This window comes from Anticarsia gemmatalis, chromosome 3, assembly GCF_050436995.1.
Source record: "Anticarsia gemmatalis isolate Benzon Research Colony breed Stoneville strain chromosome 3, ilAntGemm2 primary, whole genome shotgun sequence".
Classification (NCBI taxonomy): domain Eukaryota; kingdom Metazoa; phylum Arthropoda; class Insecta; order Lepidoptera; family Erebidae; genus Anticarsia; species Anticarsia gemmatalis.
The window spans coordinates 7,210,427-7,226,654 of NC_134747.1; the positions used below are offsets into that span (position 1 = coordinate 7,210,427).

The window sequence follows — 16,228 nt, forward strand, 5'->3', positions numbered from 1 at the left end:
ACTATGGGTATTTTGTAGGTATTGTGTTTGGTATTGTAGTAATGTAGTAATGGCAATACTGTAAAACTGTCACTTTTGTACCGGTTACCATAGATACAAATATTGTAAACAAAGGTGGATGCGTAAAATTACAAACTTTTTCAAAGTTTTAAAATTAGTTTCATTTATTAATATATCAATTGCTATTAACATATTAATGTTATTCATTCTTATATCTTCAAGAATTTGTATAATATTCAAGAACTATATGTGCAAACCATTACAAACACAGTTTTCTTCAGAATACAGCTACAGTCTTATTAGTTCCATAAATATCGTTTATAACTATTAAAATTGTATATTAAACTGAATATACTTGTCTCCGAGTCCAGTTACTATAATTTAAAATGTTTATTTATATGAGTAAAAAGGTAGCTTTAATAATATTGTAATTACTTATTGTCTATCGGTTTAATAATTTTAGTTTTATATTTAAATAATTAATAATGTATTATTTTTAGATTGCGATACCAAAACAATCAAACGTATCCTGTATTTCATGGAACCATTCATCAGGATATATTGCAGTGGGTGGAGAGGATGGAATGTTGAAAGTTCTGAAATTAGAATCGGGTATTTATTTAGTTTTACTATACCACTCTATATTGTTTATTTAATTGGTTTTAAATTGCTATGCAAGAACTGTTTATTAAAAATCGTACTTTAATACCAGCCATTCAATAAATATTACAGAGTTAAGTATATAATTCAAAATTTAGTTACCACTTTGAACATGAAACATTTTCATATGTAATTCCTAAATTTAATTCTAAATTGAAATACAATTATTACATTTATACAATGATAGTGTGAAATGTGTCGAAAGTTAATAAAATATATACTTATATTAATAGATTTAAAACAAGGGTCAGAACAGATTCTTGTTTATCACACAAATATTTTATGTGGTTGAGATTCAAACCCACCACATACACCACTGCACATATTGCAGTTAGGTGATCATGTTAACCACTGTGCAAAACGTGCTGGGCAGTTTCTTATCCCAATCTGATGTTTGTATAATTTGTTATAAATTATTTAATATTCATAACATGAGATAAAATAAAATGGTGTCTTAGCATGTCTGTCTAACGGGATGGACTATACTTTTTTTTATTATGAAAACAACTTGCATTTATTTTATATTGAATAGGTATAGAGGTATGTACATAATATTCAATGTGTGAATTGTTTAGGTGGTAAATAATAGTATGGAATACTTTTGTAATAATAAATAATGCAGCAATTTTCTTTCTGCAATGATATGATTGACTAAACAAATTTAATTAATCGTTTATATTGATTTCTACATAAAGTGATATAATTTTCAGGAGGTGGTGGGAATTTGTCAATGAATCTTAGTCTGGAGGGTCACACAGGGCAATTGTGTGTTGCTATATGGAATGAAGTATTTCAAAAGCTGACAACCAGTGATGAACATGGAGTTATAATTGTTTGGATGCTTTATAAGGTATGCATATAAATAAATTCAAATATTTTTTTTATATTACAGTACAGTAAGATCATGTCTATTTTTATGTTTATAGGGATCATGGTATGAAGAAATGATAAATAACAGAAATAAATCAACTGTAAAAAGCATGGCATGGGGATCTGATGGTCAAAAAATATGCATTGCTTATGAGGACGGTAAATTATTATTATTCATTATTAATTTAATACACCTATGTTTAATCATTGTCTTTTACTGGTGGCTAAAAGCGCTGTATTACGTCAAAACTAGAAATTAGCTGCTTGTGGTTTGATCCAATTTGTTCAGGAATATTAAAATTTGTGTCAGGGGCATCACTCAATGTTATTTCTTCTTCAGATATCGGGTTCTATCACCTATTATAATAGACTACACCGATGCCATTATTCTAATTTATGTAACACATCTGACAGATTTTATTTGCCTTACAGCACTGAATGAAATACTGTTAATGATATACTTGGAAAGAAATGACCAAATAATTCAAGATTTAAGTTACTTATTCAGACATATTGATATGAACTGTATATTTTAGGCGCCGTTATTGTCGGATCAGTGGATGGTTCACGCGTATGGGGAAAAGACATAAAAGGACCGGGGCTTTCTGCTGTACAATGGTCCCCAGATAATTCGCAACTACTTTTTGCTCTGTCTAATGGCGAGCTGCACTTGTATGATGATCAAGGAAACTTTATGGTAGGTTTAAAACATTCAGTTTCACAGTTTCAAATGCAGAGAACTTCAATGAAGTAAATATTGAGTAACATTGCTGGTCGTGAATTTCGTTTCAGATGCCAGTTGCCATCCAGAGTGTGGCAGGATCCATGGATGTTGTTTCAATGGATTGGTACTCGGGCAGTGCGCCAAGCAATAGGCCCGTACTGGCGATATGTTACCGAAGTGGTGTTATTTTATTATTGAAGAATTGCAATGAAGAAGGTTAGTACTCCTACCTAATTATAATTGTATTTTTTTTATTTCTACATAATTCTGATTTTATGGAACCTAAAGTAAAACCACACGTTATATTATCCTTTTATTATTTATATAATTTATAGATAGTGTAGTAGTAGAGACTAATATGTCCATCATCGATTGCCACTGGAATCATAACGGAAGCATTCTGGCTGCCGCCGGGTGCACGGCGGACAAAACGAATGTTGTTCAATTCTTCGGAGCATACGGAGAGGTAACTTGATTGATCGTTGATTTTAAGGCAGTTCAAAATGTTGTTCGGAATGATAACGGATATTAAAGCATGTGCACTGGCTGCACTAAAAAAAATCTTCAGTTCATACCCTTACTCAATTCACAGCTCCACTTGCGTATAAAGTTACCTATCGTGAAGAAAGGGGGTGTTACTCTCATGTAGGGTTGCCATCTGTCCGGGTTTCGCCGGATTTGTCCTAGTTTAGAGCGCATCCGGGGAGCGTCCAGGGGAGGTTTCATTGTAGACCGGGTTTTAAAAATTGATAAATAAAAAAAAATTGGGCCGCCCGCGAGACACGCACTATGCTCGCACACCTCGATCAACCGACGGACCAAGTATATTCACCGTTCCCCCATTCCTCCCGTCGCGGTTGCTCTTCTTGTTGACATGTCCGGCTTTCGGACTCTAAAATCCGGTGTTTTCACTCGTCTTGTCCGGTTTTCCAAATTTTAGAGATGGCAACCCTACTCTCATGAAATGCCCCTAAAGGATTTAACTTTAAATAAAATACCTAGGTACTAATTTATTTACTATTAACATAATTATAGATCCCAGATCTTCTACTATCCTCATGTAAAATGTCATCTTATTGGTTTAGTGGTTTAGGTCCGTAAGGGGAACAGACATATGCAGATAGATTTTTGCATTTATCTTACTGTGTACATAATATTATGATTGACGTCGCTTATGTTATTATATATTGTAGCACATCCGAACGTTGCGCGTGCCCGGTGGTTCAATGAGGGCTTTGTCTTGGGAGAAGAAGTCACTGCGTCTCGCTATCGCTATTGACTCTTTCATCTACTTCGCGAACGTTAAAATGGATCACAAATACGCATTTTATGGTAACACATTGGCGTACGTCTCCGGAACGGAAACTGTAACATTTTGGGACACCGTCACTCATCAGGTAAGAACCATTGTTAATCATCTCTAATTTACTTCAATCAATCAGCCTATCGCAGTCCACTAATCGGTCTAATTTACTTAACCACCTGTTATAAACCTAAGCCATTTTTTTTATTTTTCTTACGTACACTACATTTTTTCTTACTTTATAACACCTCGCCTGGCCGAGGTGGAACCCGAAGAAACTCGAACCCGAAGGTGTGAGCAGAGATGTATGAAATACACTCATGTTTCGCCACTTATAATGTTATTCCCATGTAATAGAGGTGATTGAGCCTATAGCTATATCCCATTTATGTTACCAAACTCCCGGCTACATTTGAGAATAACCTGATTCGAATTAGAAAATACTATAGCACTCTGCCCAACCCGGGCCTCGAACCCGTGACCTGGTGATCAGTAGTCGTAAACACTACAGCCCATACAGTAGTCAAAACTCAGTATTTACCATCTCTTGTTATGTTCTATAGGACTGAAATAATTGTTTTACTTATTTTAGTCCTGGATAAACCATATTCCAGACGTCATTGATATGTGTGGTATCGACGAGTACTGCGTGATTGCCACTCTGGGAACTATTATTGTTTCCAATCAACAGGGCATTCAATGTGATGGTATGTAAAAGTCTAACTTAAGTATCTTGATTTTTTCTATCAAATGATAATTTTTTATAGTCATCCCAGTCTATTTAAATTATGTGCTTAATTTAACGAGTACTTGCATGTGTTTTAATATTTAAACTCATTTTGTCGTTTTTATTTTCAGCAAAGTCAGTGAATATACTGGTGGTTTATGTCACCATTAACAGCAAAGCGATCGTAGTAGCTGCGTCCAAGGAATCCTTCATGATATGGAAGTTCTCTACGCCTTCTCGACCGCGTAAGTTGATCAATGTTAATATACCTACAAGACTACTCACATAATTTTCCCACATTAAAGGGTCATTACATGATTTTTTCCTTTTTTTTTTAATAAATATGACTTCTAGGTGCTACTGACCAGCTGTACCACGCGGACGGATCACCAGTCACCGCTAACGATGGAGGCTTTCACGACGATACTATTTGTTGCATCGCGTGTTCAGATAGCCACTTGTTAGTCGGGAGAGATTCAGGTTCAATACTACTCTTCTCGTTGGTAAATTTCAAGAAAATCACTTCCATAAATATGAACTCAAGACCTTACAAATTAGGCCTTAATTCAAATTCAAGGTGGGTACATTTTTAAATATTTTATCAAATAGTAAATTAGTTTTGATACTTATTATACATCCTATTAACACAATATTATTTTTCCAGTAAGTTCTTCGTTATAGACCAACCAGGATCTCTTTATTTATTAGACACTGACATGGCAAATAACATAAGTATAGGGCAAGCTTTAAGAAAGGATGTATGGAGTGCACTCTGGGCATCTGATAACCCGCAAATGTTGGCTGTGGCGGAAAAAGCAAGACTCTATGTCATGAGAGATACTGAACCTGAAGAACCTTTGACTATGCAAGGCTATCTTTGTAAGTTTAAAGAACTAGAAATAACTTCTGCGCTCTTGGATAACGTCGATGACAAATGTACGCCTCAACACATTGTAAGAGTGGAAGTCAAATCACTGAGAGACACGCGACAGCTCATTGAGAAAGTCGGACTAAAAGAAGCAGAAAATTTCATAAAAGATAACCCCCATCCTCAGCTATGGTACGTTTTTTAAGATGATTTAAATGTTATGCTGTCTTTGTCGTGCAGAATTCATATACCTATTAAGGCGAATTATTGAGAGTAAAAGTTTAAAATTTCTGGCAATTATTTATATATTCTGGGGAAAGATTTATGATATTTAAAGGTCTGAAAGATATCTTTATGATTTTAGGTTATTACTAGCAGAGGCTGCTTTAAAAAACTTTGAATCAGAATCAGCATTGGAAACAGCAGAAGCTGCCTTTGTGCGGCGGAATGACTATGCAGGCATAAAGTTTGTATCCCGTTTAAATGCGTTACATTCAAATGCTTTGAAGAAAGCGGAGATACTTGCCTACTTCAAAGACTTTGACGCAGCGGAAAAGATATATCACAACGAAGACCGTCGGTATGAGAGTTATTTTCGTTAATTAGTCTTGTTGATTGATGTTACTGATAGTAATGACCGACACATATTGTGTTGTGTATTTTCAGTGACTTGGCCATAGCTCTCCGGAAGCGCTTAGGACATTGGTTTCGCGTTGTAGAACTACTGAAAATGTCAGCGAATACGACAGAAGCGCAAGTCAAGCAGGCGTATAGCAATATTGGAGACTATTATATTGATAGACAGAATTGGTAAAAAAGTATTTAAATTTAATTTAATTTTAATATAGCTGACACTCGCCGTTCTCGCCTTAAAGTTGGTTTTAATTTTTACTACTTATACTTATTCTTTGCAGTTTTTTATTTTTTTTCTCTCTGCATTAAAACCTTGAAAATATTTCGTTTAAGTAGTTTTGGTGAGGTGTACGTTCAGCCACTCGTAAAAGCTTTTCACCAGTTTTAAAACTTATCTACAAGTTGGTGCTCTGATTCACAGGACAAGCGCGCTCGAATATTACACAATGTCAAATAATACTGAAGGCCTAAAGAAGTGCCACATGGCACTCGAAGATAACGAGTCCTTATCGAAATTGCTTTCAGGATCCCCAAAAATATCCAAGGTAATTTGCAGAGAAAAAATAAATTTACCTACCTTATAGTAGGTATTATAGAAAAAAAGCGACGTTGATACAGTGAGTAAATATTATAGAAATAATGGCAAATAAGACTTAATTATTATATTTCTGGTGCCAGGTTGTTGGCGCATCAAAACAAAATGTTTTAGATGATATCAATGACAACATTGGCCAGTTGCCGTCTATACAAGCTATTATGCAATTGAAGGAAAATGGCCGAATTATTCAAGCTGCGGAAATGGCGTTCCAAGTAAGTAGATCATTGAACATTACCATTTCGGCCCTAAGTGATTCAAGCCTGCCCCCAAAATTGGTTGCTATTGCTTATAATATAGGCAATAATCGCATGTAAGTATGTAGGTACTTTCTGGTTTCCCAGCTGATCTTAGTATTTTACCGTTTTTTATTTCAGTTAGCTAACTTAGAAGCGTCGAAGAAAGCATCGCCTCTCAGGATCAAGAAGCTGTACATCTTGGCCGGTCATCTTTATAGTCAAGGCGGTGTCGGTGTGTATTATTAATACTTATTATTCCCTGTGTTCCACGCTTAAAATAAATTAAGCAAAGTGCGACATTGACGATCGTAGCTACTCTATCGCTTAGGTCCTAAGCCTTATGATAAATACATTAAAATTCTCAACCGACTGCGATTTATTTCAAATTAGTAATACCAGTACCTAAGTATACCAAATCAGTATACTTACGCAGCAATGCCAAATGTAGTTGGCCGTCGACGAACACTAAGAGCCTGTCCAGATGAAGCGTTTTACGCGCGAGTGGACTCGCGCGTATCAATTTTACACTGCGTCCAGATACCGCGTTTTACGCGCGTTCTACTCTGGGAGGGACTTACGTTTTGTTGTTCTATTGCAATATTCTGTTGATTCTATATCCCATAAGGCTACTCTTTTTTCAATTTCATCAATAAACAGTTCGGTATTGAAGTTGTCACGCTCCATCATCGCAATTAAATACGTCCATACGCCACGCACTCGCGCGTAATACTGCACGCAGCAATGGCGCCCGAGTATCTCGACTCGCGCGTCGTACGCGCGAGTCGAGAGTCGCGGTTATTGCACGCGTTTTACGCGCGAGTGATGACACGCGCAAAGTCTTCTGGACGGGATATATGTAGCTCTAGTACCTCAAGAACGCGCGAGTGTCTACGCGCGAGTGGACTCGCGCGTAAAACGCTTCATCTGGACAGGCTCTAAGCGTTAATTTGACGCCGAGAGTCGGTTCACAGAAGGAGGGCGGGGGCGCGGAGCGGCGCGCTGCTGGCGGAGCGCGGGCGCGGCGCACTGGGCGGCTGCGGCGGCGGCGCGGGCACACGCCCGACCGCCACGACCCGACGCCGCGCTGCGCGCCGCCGCGCGCCTGGCGCACGCCGCCGGCACACGCCTGCTGCACCACGCGCAACAAATACAGGTACCTATTCGTCAATCAGAATTACAACGCGACACTCCCCGCGCCACCGCCTGTTCTATACACTACCTATGCCACAAAACCAGTCGAAAAACTTCTTTAATAGTAATCGAATAATCCGTTCGGTGACAACGAATGTATCTGCGATTCCGAACCGGACCTATATCTTTAAGACGACAAACCCTATAACCCTTCATGGTTCAGGGAAACCTTTGTTCGACTATGAGACGTTAATGAATAATTTTGTGTGCCTTATTTTTTATGTTCTAGGTTTGGTGCACGGTAGCATCTATAGCGATCCAAGCGCGAGCGTTTGAATTATGTTCGAAGGCTTTGATTAAATTAGAAGCGCTCGATGTAAGTACCTAGTTATTTTACTATTACACGGTTATATTGCTTTTCTAATAATAATTATTCCACTTAAACTTCAATAACTGATGCGTTATCATATCATCTAAAACCTAAGTACCTAGGTACAGAAAGGAAAGCTGATAAAGTCATTTAATGTACCTACTTACTATTTATTACAGCCGGATACATTTGAAAATTTGGCTATTGAGATATTTACTAGATTTAAACCAAAAGACGCGAAAGGGAACAAGATTGAGTGCCCTAGTTGTGAAGCCAGCATGCCTGAATGGTAAGTACCTTGTAGGTAGGTGTGCTACATATCTTTTTGTAGATTACACGATTGTAGATATCGCCAAGAAAACAGATATCTTTTTATGAAGCGTTTCGTCTTAGGTGTATTTGAACCATCACTGTTTTGGTTTGTTTATTTTACACATTTAAGTTGATAGGTACTTACTCTTTAAGGCAATTAAATAAAACCTTTATAGGAAAAAATGCAGACGAACAACAATACCTTCAAAATGTTATCAGTTGTTAAGCCAAACTATGATTGTTAATCACGAGTTACAGAATTGCTTAACCGATTCCGTGCGGAGGTCTTTTTAGCAATCTTTAGTGCCTGGCGTCAAACAAAAATTCCATGATGCCTCTGGGGCACCAAGCGCCAGAGACTTTGATGATGCCCCTGAGGAATCATCCGCCATGAGTTGTAATTTTTAGCTTTTTCTCGTGTTTCCACTTGTTAAAGAATCATTTGCCATTGTGTATTGGATGTAAGCGGTCAGTAAATTCGTTCAGTGCGTTTTAAAGTGACAATCTGTGTGTTTTTATGGAAATGGAAGGTGACTAACTAGTTTTTATCAGCTGTTGTAAACCTTCGGGCATTATTTTATGGATATATTTATTCAAAATTATTATAAAGAATTTGTTCACGTACCATTTGAGTTTGCAGCGTGGTGTAACTCGTTTATAGTTATATTTTCTATATTCCAGTGTTTTGCAAATCACATAACCGAATGGGAAGTCTGATTCTAATAAAACAAAAATATTCTACTCGTAACCGTACATGGTACTTACCTACAAACACTTACTTAAAGTGTTTTATTTGGATAAGAATGTACCAAAGTGTATTTTTATTGATAAAATATCTATGTCTACCTCTTTAAAAATGTGGATTTTTGTTAGGCATTTAATTGACAATCTTTTTATTTTATAGTAGAGTTAGCCAGAAAAAAAGTGAAATATATTCCTCAGTCAGAAGTCGAAACTCAATGCGACGATGACGATGTGTTTTATGAGAATTCACAAACTTATGACGATTGGAAACCAGAAGTGAATGAGGATAGTGAAATATAATTATTATAATCAATAATAAAATGTGTCTCGACAACTTGGTTTACAACCTCTGAAGTTTGCTAATTTACGAAATTACTTGAAACGAACACTGTAGGCATGATATTGGTGACAAATAAAGACACTTTTATTTACGGGACTCTTTTGACAAATGTCGTTTTAGCCGAGTTTTTTATATTTTAGTTTTGTATCCTCTCGGGCACCATACGCCATACGCAATAGATTTACATGGTGCCTGTGCGGCATCATCCGCACGGAAACGGTTAACTCTACGAACACTACCTAAGTACATATTAGAAAATAAAAGTAATAAGGAATAGGTAAGTATATGGCTTCCCTGACCTACCCACTAGTCGGGCTGTAACAGGTGTATTATATTTAATAGCCTCCATGTCATACTCGTAAGCCTATTACAGGCAAAGGTGAAAATGCGGTAGTACGTTTGGTAGGCTATACCAGAACAGAAACTTTACTATTAGTAAAACAATAAATGATTCTTAGGAAAAAGTTGTTATAGGGTTAGTTGTTATGAGTGCAATATGTGTTTTGAATAAACACAAAGTACATAGGTACATAATACGAATTATTTTGAAATCTTGCGACGAACGAAACAAGACATCATATCATTTTAATGTAATTTCGCTAGTCTCTCGCACATTCACATGTCACACGTTGGTTGGCACATTTTTCTACTCTTACGATTATACTTATGATGTTTTCAGGATGTCCACTTGTCCAGGTTGCGGGAACGAATTTCCTGTGTGCGTTGTATCCGGTAGAGCGCTTGTGGCGCCGCATACGGTTTGGACTTGCAATACGTGTGGTGCGCGCGCGCAACAACATGAGCTTGTATTGCGACACTCCTGCCCAATGTGTCATGCACAACTGTCGTAAGATACCAAACACAAAGGAATTGAGGAATAGAATGCATAAATAAAATAACACTAACCTAAGAGGTTGTACTTGTGAAATCTTTTTGTTTTATTGCAGACTAGCTTATACTAGGTAGGTTTTATTCAAGGTTTAATAATAATTTAAACCTTTCGAACATTAACTTTCTTAACTGAGTTCCTAAGTAGAAAGATTTTCACTGGGGTAACCGATTGATTATTTATATCCTTATGTTAAGGAGTCGGAGGAGGAGCTCGCTCGTCTGTCTGAGATATAATTTAGAAAATATGATTTCCGCGACTTGTGTGTCGAATAACTGGGATTTATGAATATAACCGCAAACCGCTGCGAGGAAAGATAAACATAAAAAAACACGTAGTGGAGAAGTGTTTGTAATATGCAAGTGGGGGTAAACCTCAAGGGCAACAACCGTCCGTCCGTCCGTTCCGACACCAACTGTATTTTTTCCTTTATTTCTTCGGACTAAATTTGATGCTTCTGATTGTTTTTTTTATTTGGAAGCTGGTGCTTCCCACATACTATGAAAATGGAGTCCATTTTAATTTTATCCACATTTGGCAAGTGGTATTTGAGAGTACTTAAAAAATATGTGGTGCAATGGGAAATCGAACCCGAGACATGTTAGACTCCCGAGACCACGTTATCAGCAATCGCAAATATTACAAGACAGGACACAGAGGCAGTTAAATATATTGTTTTACTACATTCCATACCTAAAGTAAGTTGAAGCAACAACATATTTGACAAATGTTAATACCTAATATGTTTTAATACTGGGAAATAAAAAGTCCATTAAATCTAAAACTTTAATTAAATAGGGTTTCACAAAGAACGAATATGTATGTGTTTTATTGATCATTACTGAAAACATTAACCTGACTAGATAAATAAACATTACATTCATTTGGTGAATAATAGAATATCATTATACTATTTGAATCTAATTAATTATAATTTGTACTGTTTGAAATATAACACTGTGAAGTAAAACTGATTAAATGCACATAATATTAGGTAGGTATAATGCTCAAAACTTAAAATGTTACATCTAGGAAATTTTATTTCATTTCAAAATTATAATGACAATCCAATAAACAAAATCCACACTAGGCTGCATTGTTTGTAATGATCTCAATAGTTTTATTTCTTTACTGCATGTTAATTTAGTATATCCCTATAATTCATCCTATTTATCTAAAAAAAACTGCAGTCACTTTATATACAGTTTGCAAAATGCAACACATTATTGAGCAAAGTTATTATTCGGTAAATCCATTTTCGAGAACTGCAAAGTGTTGTCAATAATTTGGAATAGTTCTGGTGGTTGTGGAATTCTCCCTGTTTCCAATTTAGACCACAATGGAATATTGTTGAGAGATATTTCAAATGCACCTGATGACACCAATTGGCCTTCAATCATGTTGGCAAGGAAGAACATCATCATGCATGCATACAGTTTGTTTTCAAGGCACCAGCTCCACCAGGCTGGTTGCGGCTTGTTTAGCCAAGCAAATATATTTACTCCACTCAATATACACATAATGAGGATCATTTTGCCAAATCCCTGAAAAAAGGAAACATTACATAAACTAGAAATTCTGGGGAAGAATAATTAATGAAAAGTAACTCTGAATTTAAAATTTGGTATTAGGCTAGTTTTTACATACAAATTAGGGTTAAGAACCTTTATAACTAAGCTTAGGCATAAAATAAGTATTTAGTACATTGAATAGAAAACAAGATTTAAATAAATGAAGGTACTTGATCATGTTATTATGCTTGATCAAAATAACACATCATACTAGTGCAGATTTGTATTTCTTTATGTTGCTAAATTTCTTTACAATTTTTTCTCAAAATTAAAAGGAAAGTGATCATAACTATGCTTTTCACATACACTAATATACACTTAGTCATGAATCATGATAATATACTGTAGGATGTCTTGATTGACAATAGCTTGCTTAGAGGGCATCATAAGTAGACATTATAATCACTAATGTCTACTACTTGCAATGCTCATATAATACTAATGTCTAATGTAATCTATTTCTCCAAGTTTAAGTACTTATGCATTCAGTCCTTCAGTTTGGATGCATTAGTATGGTAGTAGAAAGCATTCACAGTCTATTACCATACTCACTCACAATAGCAATAATGACTATAGTTGCTATCACTAACAAACTACCATAAATGTTGGAACTTAATTTATAACTGATAATACTGTATCATAATACTGGCCAGGATTTTCTGTTTATGATCTCATACTTTTGACATGCTAATGCGCATAGACTGTAAACTTTGCTATAATCAATTAGGCTAACTGTTTACATTTTAAATGGCTTTATACTTACAATAAGTCTAGATAGATACATATTAAGGCCCGGTGGGTCATAATTAGCTCCGATCACAGAGATTTCAGGATATTTCTGTTGTATTATTCCAGCATAATCTTCAAATACTTTTCTATATCCACATGAATAACTGCAACAAGATTTTTTAAAGTCAGTATTATAGCATCCCCATGCTAATCTCAAATGTAAAGTGATAAATTTGTATAAAATAACCTTACCAATAATAAATGTTCATAATATGGCCCACTCCCTGTCCAATTTTAGTGATACTTTCTGCATCATTTTCGCTGGCCTGTGCATAATTATCGTGCGATATCACAACACACATGAATAACAAAGAAAGCAAACTTAAAGAAATACAGATATTAGTAGACAAAGACATCATTTTAAACTCTTAAAACAAATGTATGTTAAATATCCCGGCTATCAATTTGTACCTATACACGTATAACAAAATATAATAACAATATCTCAGTACGTAGGAGATAATTGAAATGCACGCATTTAAAACTAAGTTCTTAGATTATCAACAGGATAAATATACGAGGAAAAATCCGGATGACAATATGACATACGAATGACGATGTCGAAAAAAGTTAGAAACAGTAAAACTAGTAGTCTCTGGTATAAAAGTAGAGTTGAAATAAATAAGCCTCTATAGTCTATGAAGACATCGTCGCCTTGTGGCCTTTAAAACCACACCAGCATTAGGCATGCAAGGTTTCCTCATGATGTTTTCTTTCATCCTTAGAGCAAGGGATAATTATTTCTAATACATACATAACTTCGAAAAGAACCTGCGATAACTTGCGTGGGAGGTGCCAACTAAAACCACTCAGCTACTAGGTAGCTACATAAATACCTATATTAAAAAAGAAAAAAAAAGGCTCTAAATAGGTAGTTTGATATGATCCATTAATGATCCAATACTCACTTACTGGACATCAATCTCAAGTCAACAGCAGACTAACGACATATCATTATTTTTTACAATCCTATTATCGACTATTAATTAAAAACAGTAATAGTGCCCCCAATATGATGTGCGTAAGATTTTTTCTAATCTTGCCAATTCCGTGGATCGCGCACCTGTAATCTAACATGTGGGATTGAAAATATTTTAATTATAGGTACCTACTGAAATCTCGGTATATCGGAATTGGAAGCCGTATTCTCCACACCTGGAGAAGGTTGGACGAATACTTTGACTGTTGGACGAATGTGTAGAAGGATGAGATTAGAACTGTACCGAAGTTGTATTTAACTGATTAAATCGTTGATTAAATAATACTATAGCTTAAAATCGTTTTTAAATCAAATTTAACAGTAACGCGATTTAGCGACGATCATAACACTATCCATGTGCCCTGTGTATGTACCTACCCTATTTTAGATGATATTTTCTTTTATTTCTATTGAAGTCTATTGTCTATATTTTGTACTGATGGATGACCGGCTGAAACAAATGTGACATTAATGACATGACGTTTGTTGACTTTATTAGTTTATTTGTGTTGGTTGAGTGATAGTCGTATTTTGTCTAGTTTAAATATTTTAATACAGAATAAGTATTAGAATACACAGTAAATTTGTTATATGCTAATGTTAGTTTGACTTGGCGTATTTCTTTTACTAGATAAAATGGCCCACAGTCACTGCCATGGTCATGATCACGATCACAGCGATGCAGAAGAAACTGGAATTCAGTACAATCTTTATCAGAAAATTGATAAAGAAAATTTGGAATGCTTAAATGAAACTGTTGAGGGATCTGGTAAATCCGTCTTCAAACCATGGGATAAACGACTTGATAGAGAAAATGTAAGTGTTTATTATTTTGTGATATAAAAAATATGTTTTAGCTAGGAGATCGTGCATCAGCATAACCTTAATATTAAGTACTGTTTATATTAGTCATAGTGGCAAATTTTATTACATCTTGCTACCTGTGCATTATTAGTCTACTATTATTATGCTTGCACAGGCTGTGAAGTATTTATCTCCATTCCATTATTCATATAACCTGGTTGAATGCAAAGTCAAGATCAAGATTGCTGAAACTTCTAAACTAAACTTCTTGCATCATAGCAAAATAAAAAATAATATTAGTGTTTTTTTCTATCTCATTGTGATTTGACATCAATTGAAATGGAAGACAAATGCATTTTCCAACATTAAATTTAAAAAAGAAAACATTAAATTGCGTGTTTGTTGCAGTTTGTTGAGAGTGATGCAGATGAAGAACTGCTGTTCAATATACCATTTACAGGAAATGTGAAACTGAAAGGAATTAAAATAACTGCGGAAGATTCTGATACACATCCAGCAAAACTAAGATTGTAAGTTATATTTTTTACATGTAATTATTTTTATAATGAGTTTGAACCCTTCAGAAATTCACTGATTTTGGGTTCCACAGTCTACCCACCACAATAACACTGGTTAGTGATTTATAACAGTTCATAATTTTGGATTTCATTTCTAGATTTAAGAACAAACCTAACATGACTTTTGATGATGTTACAATGGAGCCTGATCAAGTATTTGAACTGCAAAAGGACAGTGAAGGAGTTTTAGAGTACTCACCAAAGTAAGTACTTTCTTTAGTTTTTTCTTGTAAAGTTTGTCAGTTCATCATCAGAGTAAGTTTTAACTAATTAATAAGTGCAAGTTTAATACACTTATATGACATTATAGTGTAAGTGGCAAGATGTGTGCTAAGCTCAGTTCCACATGGATAGATTTTATGCAATCAATTGTGACACCAAATGTTTGAAACATTTATGATTCTATGTGCTAAGCTATCAACAGTATTTAAAGATGATGAAATCAGCGGTAAATGTGCTCCTCTTTATCTTAAAATTGGTTGTTAGCATACACAGCTACAGATAATTCATGAAATAGGTATATTAATTAGGTAAAGAAAAATAATGTTGCATTATGAGCTTTGGTTTATTACATATTAACATTAAACATTATAGCAAACATAATATTTAAAGTGTTAATGGGATTACTTTCTTTGTTTCCAGAATTGTCACATTTTCGTCAGTCTCACATTTAACTATGCATTTTCCCACAAATTTTGGTGCAGATACAACTAAGATATATTATATTGGACTAAAAGGGGAATGGACACCTGGTCATAGGCATGGAGTTACAATTTGCACATATGAAGTAAGACCTAATCTGGATGATCATAAACTAAAAAATCTTGATTCTGTATCAAGACAAATTGAATAGTGGAATTTATATAAGCAAAGGTCTCCAAACCAAAATTACTAAGGACTGCTTAAAGACTAACAAATGTTGTTTAAAATAAGTCAATAATATAAACAATTTTAATAATTTGTTTCCTTTCATTATTGCCTAGTTGCCTAGTTTATGGAGTTGAATATTGATAGAGTTTTTCTTTCGCTTGCTGTCTCTATCTCCCGGATAGATTATTCGACACTTATCTATAAACTGTGTAATCATCTCTTAATGTATGCA

The 16,228-nt window shown here is 35.1% G+C and overlaps 3 protein-coding genes across 4 annotated transcripts; 2 read left to right on the top strand and 1 right to left on the bottom strand.

Moving 5' to 3' along the window:
• The first annotated feature begins 102 nt into the window (after positions 1-102).
• Oseg4 (intraflagellar transport protein Oseg4) lies at positions 103-11,197 on the top strand. 2 transcript variants are annotated; one of them, XM_076136144.1, is made up of 21 exons: positions 103-410; positions 501-612; positions 1,371-1,510; positions 1,587-1,689; positions 2,067-2,227; positions 2,323-2,470; positions 2,590-2,720; positions 3,448-3,651; positions 4,150-4,264; positions 4,416-4,529; positions 4,639-4,861; positions 4,949-5,344; positions 5,517-5,732; positions 5,819-5,962; positions 6,207-6,330; positions 6,464-6,595; positions 6,758-6,851; positions 7,591-7,772; positions 8,040-8,126; positions 8,300-8,409; positions 10,196-11,197. In XM_076136144.1, exons 1-21 carry the CDS (start codon positions 387-389, stop codon positions 10,365-10,367), a joined length of 3,132 nt encoding a protein of 1,043 aa, XP_075992259.1. In that variant the 5' UTR covers positions 103-386; the 3' UTR covers positions 10,368-11,197. The 2 variants fall into 2 exon arrangements, with proteins under 2 accessions (XP_075992259.1, XP_075992260.1); XM_076136145.1 differs by lacking the exons at positions 8,040-8,126; positions 8,300-8,409; positions 10,196-11,197 and having other exon boundaries at positions 7,552-7,601.
• Positions 11,178-13,336, bottom strand: SelT (selenoprotein T). Its single transcript, XM_076136148.1, has 3 exons — positions 12,958-13,336; positions 12,740-12,869; positions 11,178-11,949 (listed from the first exon to the last, which is right to left on the bottom strand). Exons 1-3 carry the CDS (start codon positions 13,122-13,124, stop codon positions 11,629-11,631), a joined length of 618 nt encoding a protein of 205 aa, XP_075992263.1. The 5' UTR covers positions 13,125-13,336; the 3' UTR covers positions 11,178-11,628.
• An 887-nt stretch (positions 13,337-14,223) lies between these two features.
• On the top strand, positions 14,224-16,075 carry LOC142987412 (PITH domain-containing protein CG6153). The gene is made up of 4 exons (XM_076136149.1): positions 14,224-14,560; positions 14,957-15,078; positions 15,225-15,329; positions 15,769-16,075. The coding sequence occupies exons 1-4, from the start codon at positions 14,381-14,383 to the stop codon at positions 15,977-15,979; spliced, it is 618 nt and encodes a 205-aa protein (XP_075992264.1). The 5' UTR covers positions 14,224-14,380; the 3' UTR covers positions 15,980-16,075.
• Positions 16,076-16,228: the final 153 nt, after the last annotated feature.